The sequence below is a fragment of the Desmodus rotundus genome, chromosome 4, assembly GCF_022682495.2.
Source record: "Desmodus rotundus isolate HL8 chromosome 4, HLdesRot8A.1, whole genome shotgun sequence".
Classification (NCBI taxonomy): Eukaryota; Metazoa; Chordata; class Mammalia; order Chiroptera; family Phyllostomidae; genus Desmodus; species Desmodus rotundus.
Window position 1 is genome coordinate 179981870 of NC_071390.1, and position 17228 is coordinate 179999097.

At 54.3% G+C, this 17228-nt stretch overlaps 1 protein-coding gene across 7 annotated transcripts in view; it reads right to left on the reverse strand.

Annotated features, from left to right (window-relative positions):
- RGS12 (regulator of G protein signaling 12) overlaps positions 1–17228 on the reverse strand; it is a 91549-nt gene that overhangs the window by 51991 nt on the left and 22330 nt on the right. For 6 of the 7 annotated variants that reach the window (XM_053922276.1, XM_053922277.2, XM_053922275.2 and 3 more), the window contains one exon: positions 11405–11521. In XM_053922276.1, the coding sequence (XP_053778251.1) occupies positions 11405–11521 (117 nt within the window). Of the gene's footprint in view, positions 1–2652; positions 3276–11404; positions 11522–17228 lie in introns of those variants that run through there. The other variant, XM_053922280.1, reaches the window with a different exon arrangement.

The following is a 17228-nucleotide window of genomic DNA, read 5'->3' on the forward strand; positions in this document are numbered from 1 at the left end:
GAACACAGCAGAGCATGTGCTCATGACGAGCAAGAGAAGGCCAGGCCGCAGTGGTGATGGCCTCGCATGGCCCCAGATGCCTAAGGCCAGCACTGAGGAGGCCGGCACCTCAGCCTGGGGCACGGGTGTACACGCACGGAGTGCGGCGATCACACCTGGACAGCGGCTCAGGGAGGCAGAGGGCGCAGGGCAAGGCAGCAGGCTGGGGATGTCCAGGGCCCCAAGGGGGCCACCACCATCGCCTGGAGCCACCGCACTGCTCCTGCCCCGCTTTCTGGCTCAGAAAGCCCCCCAGCCCAGGCCCCGAGACAGCCGCCCCTAGCAGCCCCCAGCGAGTGCTGTCACAGCCCGCCCAGACGGCTGCCCTGGCCACAGCACTGGCACAGGGCCCACGGGCCGCAGCAGTGCCAGCAGGGGGCTGTGGGGCAGTCCGAGGCCGGGGTGGGCACAGGAAGCTCTGGAAGCCTTCTTCTGCGACAATTCCTACTTCTTTCCGGCTGTGGGTTTTTGTGCTCCCTGGCCCAGGACCTCACTGGCATCTAGACTGTGCCGCCCCATGGTGATGTGGTTGAAAGATGGCAGGTGGCTCTGCTTTGGCCAAAGGGCACATGCCTTCCAGCCTACTCAGAGGACACCTCTCTCCTAAAGAGGAGGGAGACTGATCTGTTCCCTCGGCCAGCAAGAGCCCCACGGTCTTTCTGGGTCAGCACTGCTGACTCTCCTGGGCGCTCCTGAGATTACAACAGGGAACTGCACCTGTATAGGTTCACGACGGTGCCACTTCTCAACAGCGGTTCACAAGGAACAGCACCTTTGAAAAGCCCTGCCACAAAGCACAGGCTTTACTGTGCGCACGCCCTCCGGCTGGGAGCCAGCATTCTGTGCCGCCACCCCCCACATCTTAAAGATGAACAAGCAGAGGCTCAGAGAAGAGCAGCCCTCCCATTCAGTCCCTCCAGCTTGGCCCCCGCCCACATGGCCTGTCACCTCTGCAGGACTGGCCTGCAGTGACTGCCTGGGGTCCCGCAGAGGCAGCACCACCCCCAACCCCACCACCCCACTCCATGAGGAGGGAGCTCCTCCGCTTGTGCTGCTTAAAATACAGCCACACAAGCAGACTGTGGCTGCACCTTACGCAGGCCGCTCATTCGCCACTCTGCGTGTGTGCAAACATTTCAAAGGTGGCCCTAATCACTCTGTGCACTAGTCCAAAGGCAGGTCTCAGTGACTTTTTTTTGTTTACTCAGAATAAAAGCCAACATTTACTAGCCCCAGCTGGTGTGGCTCAGTGGATGGAGCGCTGGCCTGAGAACCAAAAGGATGCCGGTTCAAGTCCCAGTCAGGGCACAGGCCTGGGTTGCGGGCCAGGTCCCCAGTGGGGGGCATGCGAGAGGCAACTGATCGATGTATTGATGTTTCCCTCTTTCTTCCTCCTTTCCCCTCTCTCTAAAAATAAATAAATACAATATTTAAAAAAATATTTTAAAATGCCAACAGTCCCTGCAATTTGCCTTAATACACTATGGAAAAGAAAATGCAGCCTACATGGAGGTAGAAGTAACTGGTTAATCAGTCCATTAAGAACCTTGTCTGTGGGAAACCGACTCCCCCGGGACGTGAGGCTGCACGGGAAGCGTGCGTGAGTAGTCTGCACCGAGGGGCTGCTCCTCCAGCCCCGCGACTCAGCTCGGTCGGTACCAGGGATTCCAAAACACATACAGAGTGTTTTCAAAACGTGCTGAAATCTGCACACATTTCATCACCATAACTCTGGGCCTGTCTAGTGGCCGTCTGTCCGCCTTCCCTTGAAAAGGAAGGGTGTCGTTCATTTTCCTGACCCCGACCTCCACACCCGCCCCAGCCGCACCAGTCTGGTCTCCTCTGTCTTCCTCTGCAGAAGGTTCTCATTAGATATTAGGAAAACATGTGACGAGAAAACAAGTCTCAGAAAAGAAACACATTTAAAATCGGCACCCTGTGATTGGTGACAATCTCCTATAAAGGGTGTCAGTTCATCTTTCCCTTTACATCACCGCAGCACAGTCACAAGAGGAAAATAAAAATTATTCTCTTTATTGAGTTGCAAACCTTTACAAATATTTACAGTAAGTTCAATTTTATAAGCTCAGATAATAATCAATCATTAAATGTGATTTGCCAGTAATTTTCTATGTATGTATATGAAACAGAATCAACTCATTAAAAAAAATGTGATAGATAATAGTAAATTAAGAGTATAGTAAATTTTAATACATTGATCAAGTTGAAGTTTACTATTTCAACACAATTAACTCCCTCGTCTTTGCAATCCGTCAGCATCCCCGTCAGAAGGACGAGTGAAACACTGAAGCTTCCTCTAAGGCTGGCCAAGAGCGCTGGCAGCGCGGTCCCCAGATGGACCCTGGACCCTGGCGTGACCCACCCGCCACCCAGCCTAGCTCTGGGTGCTGGTCTTCGGCCCCAGAGCCAGGCATTTTCCTCCACAGGACTCTCTTTAAGCTCCGTGATGCAGACACAAGAAAAGCGATCTCCAAGTTTATACTTATAAGCCACCACTCACTAAACAGGCTGAAAATGAAGCAGTAATCAAGGTGCCAAGTTTTTCTTACAACAATTCTGTTTAAAGGACAAGAAACAGCTGGAATAACTTACCTGCTGATCAGTTAAAATGTGCGTCTCCTTCGACAACCCTTTTTCCAAATTCATCTTCAGACAAGAAACCCTGCAAACCTCACCAGACACGCAGATCTAAAATATACCGTTCACACCACAGCGTGCCTGTGCACGTCGGGAAAGTTTAAAGACATTTCAGATGACGCTCCATCCCGCTCCCTTTGTAACCCATGGCAACAGGACACTGCTGGAAGCCTGGCTGGCCAGGGACTCAGATTCTGGATCTTCTCGTACAAAAAAAAAATTTTTTTTAATCCATTTACATAAATCACGCTGTAAGATCGTTTTTAAAGTACTTCCTCTACCAAATCAGAAGAATGAAAGTGCAGCTGACAGGAGTAATTTCTCAGTCAGTACAGCAGCTGCAGGGCAGCGGCAGAGAGGCGGCAGCACGGAGCCACTCGCAATCTTAATAACGGCTGCTGGACCTATTGTTAGTCTCCGTGTGCGTGAGCGTGCGTGGTGCCAGCCCTCGGCACCTGTGTCTTCCTAAACCTGTCCTGAGACTGCTACCATGACCCGCTCCATCTGCCGCCCAACACCTGACACCACCTGAAAGTGAGGGAACCCTAACAGATCCTGGTTTCAAAAAGGAAGATACAGAGAAACTAGTCCGGATCCAGGAGCCGCTCGGGGCTCACTGCCTGCTAGCTCACCGCCGGGCTGCGCCGACTTACAGCAGTGGGCACCGGGCCCAGTAGGGATGGGCCCCGGAACCCAGCGTGCTCCGGGTGGGGCAAGCCTCAGGGAGCACTGTGTCCGGGGTGCTCACGGTGCTCCCTGCGCAGTGCCCACGTCGACATGGGGCTGGGGTGGTGGCCCTCCAGCTGGAGTTCAGGCCGCCCGGTGAGAAGCCGCTGAGCCTGCCCTCCCTTTTACTCGTCCCCGGGGGATCCCCCAGAGCGTCCCCTCATGAGCACTCAGGGACAGAGTCAGCCCACGGCTCTGTTTGCTGCAGAAACACACACCTGACCTGAAAACATCACAGACAGAAACAGTGTCAGCTCACACTTCCCCAGAGAGACATGCGCACAGAAAAAGTATGAAAAAAGCAGCACCAGGGAAAGTCCTCTTCCGCACCACCACCACCACCACCACCACCACCACCACCACCACGGAGGGCAGGGAGGGGAAGGAAAGAAGGAAGGGGAGGAGGAGGAGGGGGGGGAGGGGGAGAGGGTAGAGGGGGAGGGGGTAGAGGGGGAGGGGGAGGATGGGTGGAGGAAGAGATGGGGAAGGGAGGAGGAGGGGGAGGGGAGCAGGAGCAGCACAGGGCTCACTAAGGGATGAAAGGCGGCAGTAGAGGGCCCGCAGTGCCAATGGGGGCCAGTGGGGGGCCTCAGCGTCTCTCCTGTGCCTTCTGCATAGCCTTGGCTATGATCCTGTGGGCAGGGACCCTTGAGGTTCCCCCCAGCTCAGCACCTTCCCTGATCCCAGGTAAGGGGTCTGACAGGTTTACCAGCACATGGCCCCTAACCCTAACTGCCCATCTTCCTTCCCAGCGCCCCCACTGTTCACTCAAGGCTCAGTGGCCAGAGGGACGCTTTGAAGAGTTGACTCATGAGGATCCCTGCCCAGCCCCACCCTCCAAATGTGCACTTGTGGCACACGCATCTGCTCAGTGTTGGTGACAGGAGGCTTCATAGGGGCAGCAGTCACCATTGATGTGTTCCCTGCTGTCCCTGAGCCAGAATAACGCCTACACACAGTAGGTGTTCAATTAATACTCACTGGGAAACCCCAGTGCCTGCCCCACGTTAATAGGGTCTTAAAGGGAACGAAGATGATTTCCTATGTAAATGGTTTAAAGAATAGACGAGTGTAAGCAAAAACCTTGAAGTCAGACTCTCCTTAAAAAAATAGACCCTGTAGATTGTATCCTGGATCATGTGACTCTGTACACTGTGCAGAGATCCCCAGAGGTGAGCCAGCCTCTGAGAGCAATGCCCCAATCCGGCCAAGTGGCTAAAGAAGGCAAAGTGGCCAAAGAAGGCAATCGTAGCCTCCCAGCTCTGGCAGCAAGCGTAAGGGCAGTTCAAGACAGAGCAACTCACAGAGGACCTGTGCCAGAGAGGAAGCAACCTCAGAAGCTGTGGCCCTGCTCTCCTCCTCCCCCTGCCCCAGGAGACGTCTGGACACATTCTGGGCCATGGCACCCCCTGCTGTCCAAGACCGGCACTGCCAGTTCTACCATCAACACCCGGGTGCCCCTGGCCCAACTCAAGCGGGAGAAAGCAGTGGGCTTCCTCCAGCATGTGCCCTAACCGGTGATGCAGGGGAAGGGCCATGATGGGGGGGCTGGGAGTGCCGTGAGAGGTGGAAGGAGCCCTCTGGGGCTGCAATAAGGGGTGGGGAGTTTCAAGTGCGTCCGGTCTGGGACACAAACTACAACAAGCCAGGGAGGGAGTCCAAGGACAGAGGACAGGGGGGCATGGCACGTGCCAGCAGCCCATCAGGAAAAAGGCGGTGTCTCGGGCCAAGGGAAGGGAGTGGAGGACTCACCCACAGTCTAAAGAACAGTCTAGAGCAGCGCTGGGTCCTCTCCTCCTAGGCCCTGCCCCCCACTTGGCCCTGGCGCTGGGAGCAAAAGCTTGCCCCCAGGGCCTGGGGTACCCCCAGCTTAGCAGGTGATAGTGTCTCCACCACTCAGCTCTGCCCTTAGTGTGAAAACAGATGTGCCCACAGCGTGCCCACGGGCTGACAAAACCGTACTCCCAGACCCCGGCGGCAACCACCGTGTTGTTGACCAGCCCAGCTTCCCAGCCCCACACTCTAGTCAAGGCATGGTGGTCCCTCCAGGTCTTTGGAAACTTGAGAGCTTTGCTTGGGAAGGGGGCTGTCTACCTACCCTCCAGCTGCCTGCACTGCCCCCTGGTGAAGCTCGCAGTCCCTGCCAGCCTCCACGTGCTGCTAGAGGGATCTTCCAACCACCCGCTGACCCTCCTGGGGGAGGGGTGCCCTGCTCTCCTCAAAGGCGGCCAAGCCAGGCACTGTACTCAGGGAGAGCTGCTGCCTCATTGGGCTCCCACCCCACTTCCAAGAAAACCTGAGGTCTCAGCCTGACTTCCCTCCCTTCTGTCTCTGGACACACTGTCTGTCCCATCTCAAGACCTTCATATGGCTGCCCCCTCTTAGCATCAAGGGCTTGGCGTGAGTATCCCCTCCTCCGAGCAGCCACCAGACCATGGCAGGCGAGGAAGCCCATCTCTCCCCATACCCCTGGCCTTGCTCCCCACCACCATCACCTGCCCGATAAGGCCCCTGCCTCACATCTTCCGATTGAGGCACCTGTCTGGTTGTGTCTCACCTGGAGACTAGTTCCCAGGGAGCGGGATGTATCCACAGCCCCAGGAACAGTGTGGGGCCAACAGAAAGCCAGAAGGACAGACACACAGACCCTGGGGCCCGCCCTGAGCACTGTGTCCTGGGAAAGACAGCAGGTAAGTCTGATGCGCCCAGGAGCAGGCAGCTCTGAAGCCAGCCTCCCCGGGAAATGGTGTCATGGGCTTGAACAAGTTCCTTATTCCTTGGCCCTGGCACGTGCCTCAGCTTCCCGTGGCTCTGGGGTCACTGTTGGACCCCCAGAGAAGTGTGCCGAGCCATAGGGCACTCCGTCTTCACACGCACTGAGGTTGTCAAACACGTGCCCCGGGGCCAGTCAGCATCTGGGCTGCTTCCTGTCCACACCAACAAGGGACACTATCTGTCTCTCATCACTCTGGTGCACAGACCTCATGTGGCTGTAACTGCCACCTCCCTGGTAGCTCACGTGCTTGTAAACTCCTTCATATGTGGCTTTCGTTCAGTGTCCATTAGAGTCTCCAGCTCCCAGAGGTGCTCTCAGGACAGAGAAACCTTTGCGGTTTCCACGGTGCACAGGACTGGCCCCTCCTGTGCTAGTGAGGGTGGGTCTGGATGACACACGTCCCAAGAGTCCCTGAGTCACAGTTGGCCATCTTTGCCTGTATAGTTTGAGCTTTTTGTGTCTGCCTTAGAGTCTTCCCCTCCCAATGCCATGAAGGCGGGTCTCTGCTGTCCTCCCAGAACCTTCCTGCTCTGCAGTACAGCTGGGCTCCACCACACTCGCATGGCATGGGGGACACTGGGTGTCCGTCTTTCTCTGTGTCTTCTCCACTTATTCCAGCACCACCAACAAAGGTCAAACTCACCCTGCTCGGGACACGTAGCCCAGGCACTCTCCTACTCTACCTTCTGTCTGTCTGTCCTGAGCCAGCATCTCCAGTCTTCAATCGCTCTTAAACTTCATAGTAAGTTCCATCAGCTGATAGAGGAAGTGTTCCTACCTTATTCTTCCTCAGGAACCTCTTGGCTACTCTCGGCCCCTTGAATGTCCACAAACACTTTAGAATCCTCTTCTTGAGTTCCCCAAAACACCTGTTGGGACTTTGATTGAAAGTGCATTGCACCTGGAGGTCATTTCTAACTGTAGCCAAAGCTCACTTTTGTGTATCGACCACATGTCCCGCAACCTCACTCAGCTCATTTATTCACTTTAACAACGGACCTACAGGTTTTCCTGGGTTTCCTGTGTCCCAATCACACCGTGTGAGAACAGTAGCATGCGATTTTTCTTTGCAAGCTTTTTAACTTCTATCGTTTTCCCTTTCACAGCACCCTGAGGAGCACATGCAAGCAGAACTAGAATGGGGACGGCCGCAGGAGACGCCCTCCTCCCGCTGCAGATGGCGAAGGGAAAGCTTACGTACGGTGCACACTTTAGGGGTTTTAGATGCCGTTATCAGAATACGGAAACTTCCTTCAATCCCCATTTTGAGGGCTGTGGTTTTCGTAGCCACGAATGGGCATTGAACTTTACCGAAGTCCCTGCCGGCTCCTGTTGAGACGATATTTGATGTTCCTACTTCACTCTGTGAACGCAGTAAATTATACTGATGTTCAGGTACCAAAAAATGTAGGGTGTCCTTGGCGTGAACCTGAACTTCAGGGTTCAGCTTCTGGCCCCGCGTCTGAGTCCGAGCCTCACACCTGGGCCGCCAGGAGCCACCCGTCACCCTCCTTTCCTCTAATGTCTGCCTCACGGGACGAGTTGGGAAGCAATCCGTTATCTTTTTTCTTTTGCTGGTTTAGTTTGTTACTTTTCCATGTTCCTGATTTCCACCTTTCCCTGCACTGTCGCCCAGCCCCGCTCCCGCCCATTGCCAGCTCCTCCCTAACCCACGGTGATGCTCCTCTGGCCATCTATTCACTTGAAATATATTCACTATTTTATTGTCCTCGAGTGCCCTGGAGATTACAATGTGCATCCTTACCTTTTAACAATCCAATATTAATGGGCATCTTCAGCCCCCTTCCAGCCCACACAGCGCCTGAAACGCCCCCCAGCCCTCAGCACTCAGATGGCTGCGTGGTATGAATGACGCGGGTCCTCAGTGGTCTTCCCCTCCTCCCGGTGTTTAAATGGCCCTCCATCTGAGCCTGCCTCCAGGGGACCCAATCTAAGAGGCTGGTGCCCACAGGGGCCCCCGGGAGTAGACTTGAAACTGCCTTTGTGCAGAACAGCCAACTGGGTGACGGTCAAGGGGGCGCTCAGGCAGGCGCAGTGCGCGGAGTAAGGTGCTGCGAGGCCCTGGCTGACTAAGTACCAGTTAAAGGCAAAAGAGGACACAGCCTGTACCTCCAGGGAGGCAGGGGAGGCGGGGACATGGGCCCAAGGGCACCGGAGTCAGACATTGTGGTCCGCAGGCAGACTTCCCTCAGAAAGGGCCTTGCGATGACGAGGGTCAAAGAGAGTCATCTGTAGTTCAATGTTTTGAAATCTTTAGGCAAAAAATTATCAAGCATCCAATCCCACGTCTCTGATGGACTATGTTGACCAAAGAGGCTCGGTGTGCGGAGAGATCACATGCTCCACAGCCAGGCATGGCCTTCCAGTGCTGAGACCCCCCCGGCGTCAGTCCGTGCCTGTGCTGGGCCGGTGGGGAGACCGAGAGAAAAGCCGTGGCTGTCCAGCTGCCCCTGACCAACTGCCCGATGGCAGCAAACACCTCGGTTGTTGCTGTGGGAAGTCTTCGCACTCCCTCTCGGGTGAAGAGAAGCAGGAATGATGCAGCCCTAGAGTGCCTGTGCAGATCCACACGCCGTGGGAGAAGTGGACGTCGCCCACACACCATCGCCTTGCAGCAGGCTTCAGCAGAGAGCTTCTTCACCTCGCAGCCTCGGAGACCCTTCCCCCAGGAAAGTAGACACACAACACTTTTTTGTGTAGACACAAAACCCCAAACTGAGAATGGTGGAGACCTACCTTCCGGCAGGGACCACGGACAGCTCCAAGGACCGGCAGGGGCAGCTGGATACCAGCACCAGGCGAGCCCTGCTTTCTCCCATGACAGCGTAGGTGCCTAGCCTGCCCTCGGCTTGACCAAGCACCACATGCTGGCCCAGGAAGCCCTTGAGCAACCCGAGAGCACACAGGCCAGCAGCCAGCTCCTGTCTGCAGCCACCAAGTGCCCTCAGGCCACCTGTCCACAGCCACCTGCCCGCTCTGCACACCTCCCTCTCAGCTGCACAGGGATGGGGTCTCCAAGGCCTCGCCCAGCTCTAACAGCCAATGCTTCCAGCTGCACACCAGAACACAATTCACCTACAGTTTTAAAAAAAAAACAACTTCCCTGGCTGGTGTGGCTCTGTGGATTGAGTTCCAGCCTGTGAACCGAAGGGTCACTGGTTTGATTCCCAGTCAGGGCACATGCCTGGGTTGCGGGACCAGATTCCCAGTATGGGCCACTCGAGAGGCAACCACACATTGATGTTTCTCTCCCTCTCTTCCTCCCTCCCTTCCTTTCTCTCTAAAAATAAATATATAAAGTCTTTAAAAAAATTTTTAAAACCAATTATTGAGTCTATAACAAATTATCTTATTTGCAGTTAATTTTTTAGATAGGAACAAACTGAAACAGGTACGTCTACCCCTGTGTTCACAGCGCATCGTTCCCAACAACCAAAGGCGGGACGGACGGATAAATACAAGGTGGACGACCCCCGTGGTGGCGCCACACTCGGCCTGCTGCGCCGTGGACAGGCCTCGAGGACAGCATGCCAGGTGGGATAAGACAGTCACAGAAAGATATACACTGTGTGATCCCACCACCGTGAGGTCCCAAGAGGAATCAGATTCACGGAGGGAGAAAGCCGACAGCGGGTGCAGGGCTGGGGTCGGGTGCGAGGGAGTGTTTCACGGGGACAACAGTGTGGGGAGGTGGGAAGTCCTGCACAGGATGGTGGTGACGCCTGCCCAGCAGCATGAGTGTGCCTGATGCCACCGAGCTGCACACCGAACAATGGCTCACGTGATACAAAAACTTACCACAACTTAAAATATACGTACACATATATACTTAACTAAAGACACCCTAATCAAGGGTAGAAATAAGCTGCAAAAAAGATATTTCCAAAATGTTTATCTGACAGAGGACACATATCCAGAATATATAAAGAACTACTAAAAAATCTATAAAACACAACCAACAGAAAAAGGATATAAGTAAGCTACTAATTCACAAAGGAGAAAACTAATAGCCAAAATACCTATGATGCAATGCTCAGCCTCATTCATAACCTGTGAGATACAAACTGCAACAACAGGCCACTTCACTGAAATGGGGGCTACGGGTCTGACAGCACCCAGTGCGCTAAGGAGGGTCACAGGGACCACACCCTGCTGCTGACCACAGTCCCCAAGGGAAGAGCCCCTGTAAGCGGGTGTCTGGCTGTGGCTGTCACCAGCAATTTCACTACCAGGAGCACCCTCTCTCCTGGGGCGCATGACGAGATGCCCACCGACGCCCCCTCGAAGCAGACGGTTCCCAACTCTCCATCAAGGGCTGTCAGTGAAGCGGCGCCACACAGTTCGCCTCGGAAACCCCGTGCTATGGCTCAGCAGTGGTAGAACCAGCCTTGGCCCCGCAGCTCGGGTGGGTGCAGCGTCGTCCTGATGCGCCAATGTGGCAGGTTGGATGCCCGGTCAGGGCACACACAGGGCACAACCAATGAACGTATGAATAAGTGGAACAACAAATCCATGTCTCTCCCTCAAATCCATAAATAAAAGACGAATAAAGAAAAGGGGTCGAATCAGCCACAGAGCGCACCTGCAGCAGTGCCAACTTTTAGAACGCACAAGATGAACCGGGAAACGGGTCACTGGTTGCCCGCGTTCACGGGGAGGCGGGAGGGACGAAGAGGCGGAACAGGAAATGTCATGGTGACCACTGTCACGATGCATTGGTCCGAACCTCTGGAACGCACACCACCGGGAGGGAGCACTCACGGAAACAAGGGACTTAAGCTGACAACAGGGCACCCTGCTGGCCCATCCCTTGTCACAGCCGCCCCACAGGGTGCAGGGTGCTGGCACAGGGCAGGCTGGGAAGCACACGGGAACTGTCTGCGCTCTCTGCTCAGCGGCGTGCAGCCTAAACCTACTCTAAAAGTCAAGTCGATCAAATGTTTAAAGAATCTAGATAAAGAAGAGCCACACAGAATAGCATTACCTGCATCTGTGCATCAATATCACATCTTTACAAAGGGGTAATGCCAGCCCTCCCCTCCCCGCAGCAGAAGACAGTGGTGACCTCGGGAGGGGGGATGGGAGTAGGATCTGGGGGGTGTCAAAGGGGACTAGATGTATCTGTAGGAATGATTTCATTTCTGAAAACCTTAAGAGTAAAAGTAGACAAATGAAAACACTTACCTCAAGGTCATCGAGGGAGCGAGTGACACTAAATCTCTTGGATCTCCCGAACGATCTCCGCGCAGAGGTGCGCTGAGAGGTCTGAGCAAGTCCAAGTCCCCGCCCAAATTTTGAGCCCTAAACAAACAAACAAACAAAGGTAAATTGAGCTGCCTCCTTGGGAGAGGTGCCTAGCTTTGCCTGACGCATGCCACGCAGAGAACGGAGGGCCGGATGGGACCCCACACGCCAGACCTGTCAGCTCCGCGAGCACCATGGCGTGTGGGCCGCACTCCCTCGGTAAAAAATGCAGAGCTGGGCCAAAAAGACTCATCCCAAGGCTGCGCTCTGCCCCTTACAAACACGCGGCCCGGGGGCCGGCCCAGCCTCGACCTCCGCAGCCACCAGGTGGGTGTCACAAGAACGGATGAAAGAGCAGGTGTGACCGGCTGTGGAAGCACAGTGTGGCAGGGTAACGGTTACAAACACAAAAGCTGGCTTGCATGGGCCGCACTGTCACATAGTTTTAGAAGCATTCTGGGAAACCAAAGAACCCCTTGACATGCAGCTGGCGTCTACAGCCCCAACGACTCGGAGCAGGAACTAACTGGCCAGTGAAACGTCTTGTTCTTTCTCTGGGAAACGACTAGAATTAATTCACTGTTGTCATGCTGGACACTTCTCTACATGCGCTCTTGGTTTCAGCCAACAAGTCATGACATCTCTAAAATAAAAAGCATCGCAGCTGAAAATCTGATCTCCTGGGGACAAGAAACCCTAAGTGACCTAGGGCAGGCGGAGGGGAGCCCTCGAGAAAAGCCAAGGGCTGTGGGGGGAGACGACGCATCTGGGCTAGAGCCAGGCCCCAAGGAGGCTTGGAAGCCATTAGTCACCCCACAGAAGTGCCAGCAAGAGCCAACTGGAGGTGACGTCTCAAAGCCGCTGAGTGGCAGCCTCTCAAATGCGCCTGTGCTGGTGCCCAGCTGGAGCTCCCTCGAACAAATCAAGATGCACAGGAAGGTCTGCTTGTCCCAAAAGGGGGTTGGGTCAGTGACCTGTAGGTGACCTGTGCGTGCCACTGCTCTGACATCGAGAAAACACAGGTTTACAACTCCTGCCCGTCACTCCAGGGGTCACCAGATCCCACCTTCAGCTAGTTGGCCTGAGACACTCCCCGGGGAGAGCCTCACGGTTCCAATTCAGACATAGATATGCCCCGCCAGGTGCTTCTGCCCCTGGTGGCAGGCCCCTCAGGCTTCCCTGCCAGAGCTCAGCCAGCTCTTCCGTCCACCTGGAATGCGGCAGAGCCCAATCCCACTGCTGCTCGGCCCACTCCGGGCAGCGCCCCTGCTGTCCACTGAGCTGCCTCCCTCTAGTGAGCCCGAGTGTGACATATTCTCCAGAAACACTTGTCTAAAAAAATTCCTTTTCTAAAACAAGTGCCCCAGACCTGACTCTGAGTAGAAAATGTGTCTCCCTGTGCGGCCGGTACCCCACACCCGCCCCATGGCCCCGCTGAGGGCCCATCATGGATGACTCCAGTCCTCTGCTGCCTGCCCTTCCCTACCTGCAGCCCTCACTCAATGGCACCGCCCTAAGACTAGTTTAACCATACCTCGAAATGAAGTTACACGAAATGAAAATGCACACGCCAGCCGCTGTGGCACATCCCCAGGAGCCGGTGTGTTACCGAGGGCAGCAAGGCCTCTGTCTGCAGCCCCCGCCCTGCCCCTGCTTCCCAGAGCAGCGCTCGGCCACAGACGCAGCATTCGCAGAGTGGACGAGAGAGCCAAATGACATGGGGCTCTCAGTGCCCAGGAGCAGGGAGCCGGCCCCGAAGGGGTGCAGCCATCCACGTGGCCACGCAGGGGCTTCTCGCCACACAGGTCATCTTGCAGAAAATGTTCCTCATCCGTCACTAAACCAAAGAAGGCTCCGGATATGAAAAAATGAACATCTGTATAAAACCTACATTTGCCGGTACATACATATTTGTACCTTTTTGGTGGGGGTGGGGTGGGGTGATGAGCACATGGCTTTGTGATAAGGACAGTGTAGTTTCAAAGCCAGGGCACTGCAGAGCCACAGCCGGGCCGCAGTGAGCAGCCCCCAGCAGCCCTGCGTGGACCCTTGCAGGCAGCGAGGGAGGAGAGGGCCTCGCTGCACATGGCTGCGCTGTGAGGCTTGGAAACGCAAAGGAAATAGAAGAAAATGCTAATGAGGAAACAGAAAAAAAATCCCTGCAAAGAACTGAGTCAGCCCAGTGGGGGGACCCCCCAGCGCCCAACAAGGCCAGCCTGGCATTTACTGGCTTGTCTCTTGTTGCTGGGTGGGCTGCTGGAAAACCACCGCCACCCGGCACCCGCTGGCACGGAGCAGGCTGGCTCCCCACAGACGACTGCTCAAAGGCGGCCACTGAGTGGTGACGTGGCAGAAGAAGCAGCTTCCTTTTTTCAAAATCAACTCCACTTTCTGAACTGCAAACAAATCATAACTGCTCCAGAAGGCAAGCAGGTGATGCCAGGCCACACGATCATCATGCTTCATGGCCCAGCCTGCGGCTGCTGTATACCATCAAAGGGTGCTGGGGGGCGAGCTCCATGTCACTGCCCCCAAGAGTCACACGCGGGGCCCGGCTCCAGCACCAAGAACACAGTACAACCATCAGCACCGCTTCAGCAGCCCCGCCTGGGGCGGCATGTGGGCATCGAGCTTCTAGAACCAAAGGGCCCTGCTTGACCCCTGCCCCCTGCTTAGGACATGCAAATGACCCACCTCATTATTGTCGCCTCAAAACACGAGGGGTGGGGGGGGGGTCCTAAGGGATGCCTCTGTCACCACAAAAGAGGCCCAGAGAGGGGTAGGATCACTCGGGAGGGAAACAGCCAGGAAGCAGGGTGAGAGTGGAGCCCGGGGCGGCTGGCCCCACTGCCCAGGATACCAGCAGCCTTGGCCACTCTCAGCACCAACACTGACCATCCCACGGAGTCACCACTTTGGGGAGAGAACTCATTTTGGCACAGCCAGTCACCTCCTCAGCCAACAGCTGAGACCAGGGCAGCGGAGGACCTGCTCAGCGCCATGGGGCTGGAGGGGAGGCAGCGGAGGAGACCCAGGTCCCTCACTGCCCCGTGAGTTCCAGCAATGGTCAGACCTCAAACCTCCACCCTCCAGAGCCCCAACACGGACCTGAAGTCCCAGCAGAGCCAGGGCAGTGCCCGGCCTGGTAGCCCCTGTGCCTGTCCCCACAGTGTCTGGTACACAGCAGGTGCTCAACAAGCACTTACTGAGCGAGCCAACTCTAGCCAAGGAGACCTCTGACCTTAAACTAAAGACCAGAGCACCTGAGTATTTTTCCGAAAGAGGTAACATGGATCTAGTCCGAAAGCAAAACCATGCTGGATGCTGGCTGTGTCAACACAGGGGGGCTCGCACAGACACGGGGCCAGCCAAGTAGCCCGTTTCGTTTTCTCCGTGCGACGGCTCTCGTAGCGCTGAGCTGTCTTTAACTTCTTTGCAACAACTGTGTTAGAGTGCGTAGTGACAGCTGTCCTATCAGTGTGCATTAAAAAAAATTATCAAAATTGGTGAATTTTTGTGGAGCCATTTTAATACTGAGGATGGAAGAAAATCCGCAACATTTTTTGTGCACTGTGCGTTATTATTTCAAGAAAAGTAAAAACACAATGGAGATGCAAGAAAAGATTTGTGCAGTGTACGGAGAAGGTGCTGTGAGTGATCGAACGTGTCAAAAGTGGTTTGCGAAGTTCCTTGGTACTGTTGACATTTCAGCCAAACAACCCTTTGCCGCAGGGCTGTCCATGCCCTGGAAGGTGTTCAGCAGCCCCCCGGCCTCTCCCCACTGGAAGCCATGAGCGGGAGACAGTTGACAGACTCAAAATATCCAAATCAATAAAGTTATTGCTGAATATGAAAAATGTGGCTTTTTGGCCCACCCAATAATTGCTTAACCAGGTATCAGAGGTCTTTAAGACCTGGGAGGTGGTCAGGAGGCAGCTACAGAGGAAGTGACTGCTCCCTGAGGGCTGGGACCACAGGGACCAGGAGGAGTCACATCATGTCACCAGGCAGACAAGAGGCTGGTGGTGCTGGGACCTAGACCTCAGTGCCTGAGGGGTGACAAGGGTGGGTGGCCCAGGAGAGCTGGGAGGACTGCAAACTGCACTCAGGCTGTGGCAGGAGGGACAGCCTGGTGGGGAAGCGTGTCGCCTGGGCGAGGAGCAGGGAGCAGACAAGGAGCAGGACCCCCCCCCCCAATACGCCCCTTGAGGCAGAGCCTGCCAGGGACCCAGCTGGCAGGGGGGAAGGGGACACAGGCGCCAGTGTCCCACAGCCAAGTACCAAAGGCAGGCTTGGGGTTGAGAGACAACAGCTGAATAACTGGTACAACTTGTTAAATCTTATTACAACAAAACTACAGAGCAGGAAGAATTTGAAGCCCAGAAATAAAACAATTTTATAATCAACAATTTTAAACATACAGCCAGACCAGTTAGGGGAGCGGAGCTGAGGAAAGGCTCACTCGCCGCGGGCGCGGCGCCGCCTTGAGAAGAGAAGGAAGTGCAGACAGACTGCGTCTCCGACCCAAGAAGGAAAAGGGTGAATATCGAGGGAGGAACATTTGAGTTGGGACAGAAAAGTAAGGGAATGTTTATTTATTCAACAATATCTAGGAGCCTACCATGTGCCAGGCAATCGGCTAAGACAAAACCTTTAAAAAACAGAAACAAAGCATGTAGCCTCCAAACCAGTGCGGGGGTGACATAGCACACAAGCCAAAAAGCCTTGACAACAAGGCAAACTCTGGGCAAGCAGGAGGAGGAGGCCTAAAACCCCCCAGATTTACACGAAGCATGCAGCGGTATCATGGGGCCGGGGCAGCACACCAGTCATACCAATAAACACGCATGGACTAAATTTGCCAACTTAGTCCGATCTTACTCGTGCGCTGTCAGAAGAATGTCAATGTGCATTAGAAAAATATCAACTACCTGCTACTTATAATAACAATCCTAGAACACGGAGGAAAAAAAGTGTAAATAAAAGAATTAAAATGCTAAGTCAGAAAAGGCTTACATTGTTTCACTTCAGTTCCGAGGTGTGACAAGGTGTCCCACCCTGGGGGGTGGGGAAAAAAGAAAAGGCTTACACAGCTACAGTAGCAGCAGGCAAGCGAACTTCCCCTGTGATGGCCCCGTTCCAGTAACAGACTCCATGCACCAAGGGACAAGGGGCAGCAAAGACGCACGGTCGATTTTATACCTGTCTGAGGCTAGAATCACCTCACGACCAAAACCAAAGACAAGGAGAATATGGGAAACTACAGATAGTCCCCCTCATGAACACGGACTGGAAACTTCTATAAAAATATTAGCAGCCCCAGCTCGCTCGTGTATAAGCACATAATGGCAGGTTAGGTCTATCTCAGGAATGCAAGTGCGGCAAATCTGTCGCTCTAGCTGTTAGAGGGAGAAGCTCGGTGATCATCTCAATGAATGAAAAATAATTAAAAAAGAAAAGCCAAAACTCAACCCACATTCATGATGACAAGTATTAAGGAGCAGAAACAACCGTGGCAAGGCAGCTGGATAGAAAACCAACAAATCGATTGTGCTTCTAAGTATCAAAAAGTCAGCATTTACAATGGTTAAGCAGGTACCCTTTATAACTATAACAAAATGTAAAAGGGACCTAGGAATAAATCTAATTAAAGACTCTAAGAATAAACCTAAGTAAAGATGTTCACAAAGGTAGTTATAAAATTCTACTAAAGAAAATAAAGAGGCAAATAAATGGAGAGAGAGACCATTTTCATGGACAGGAA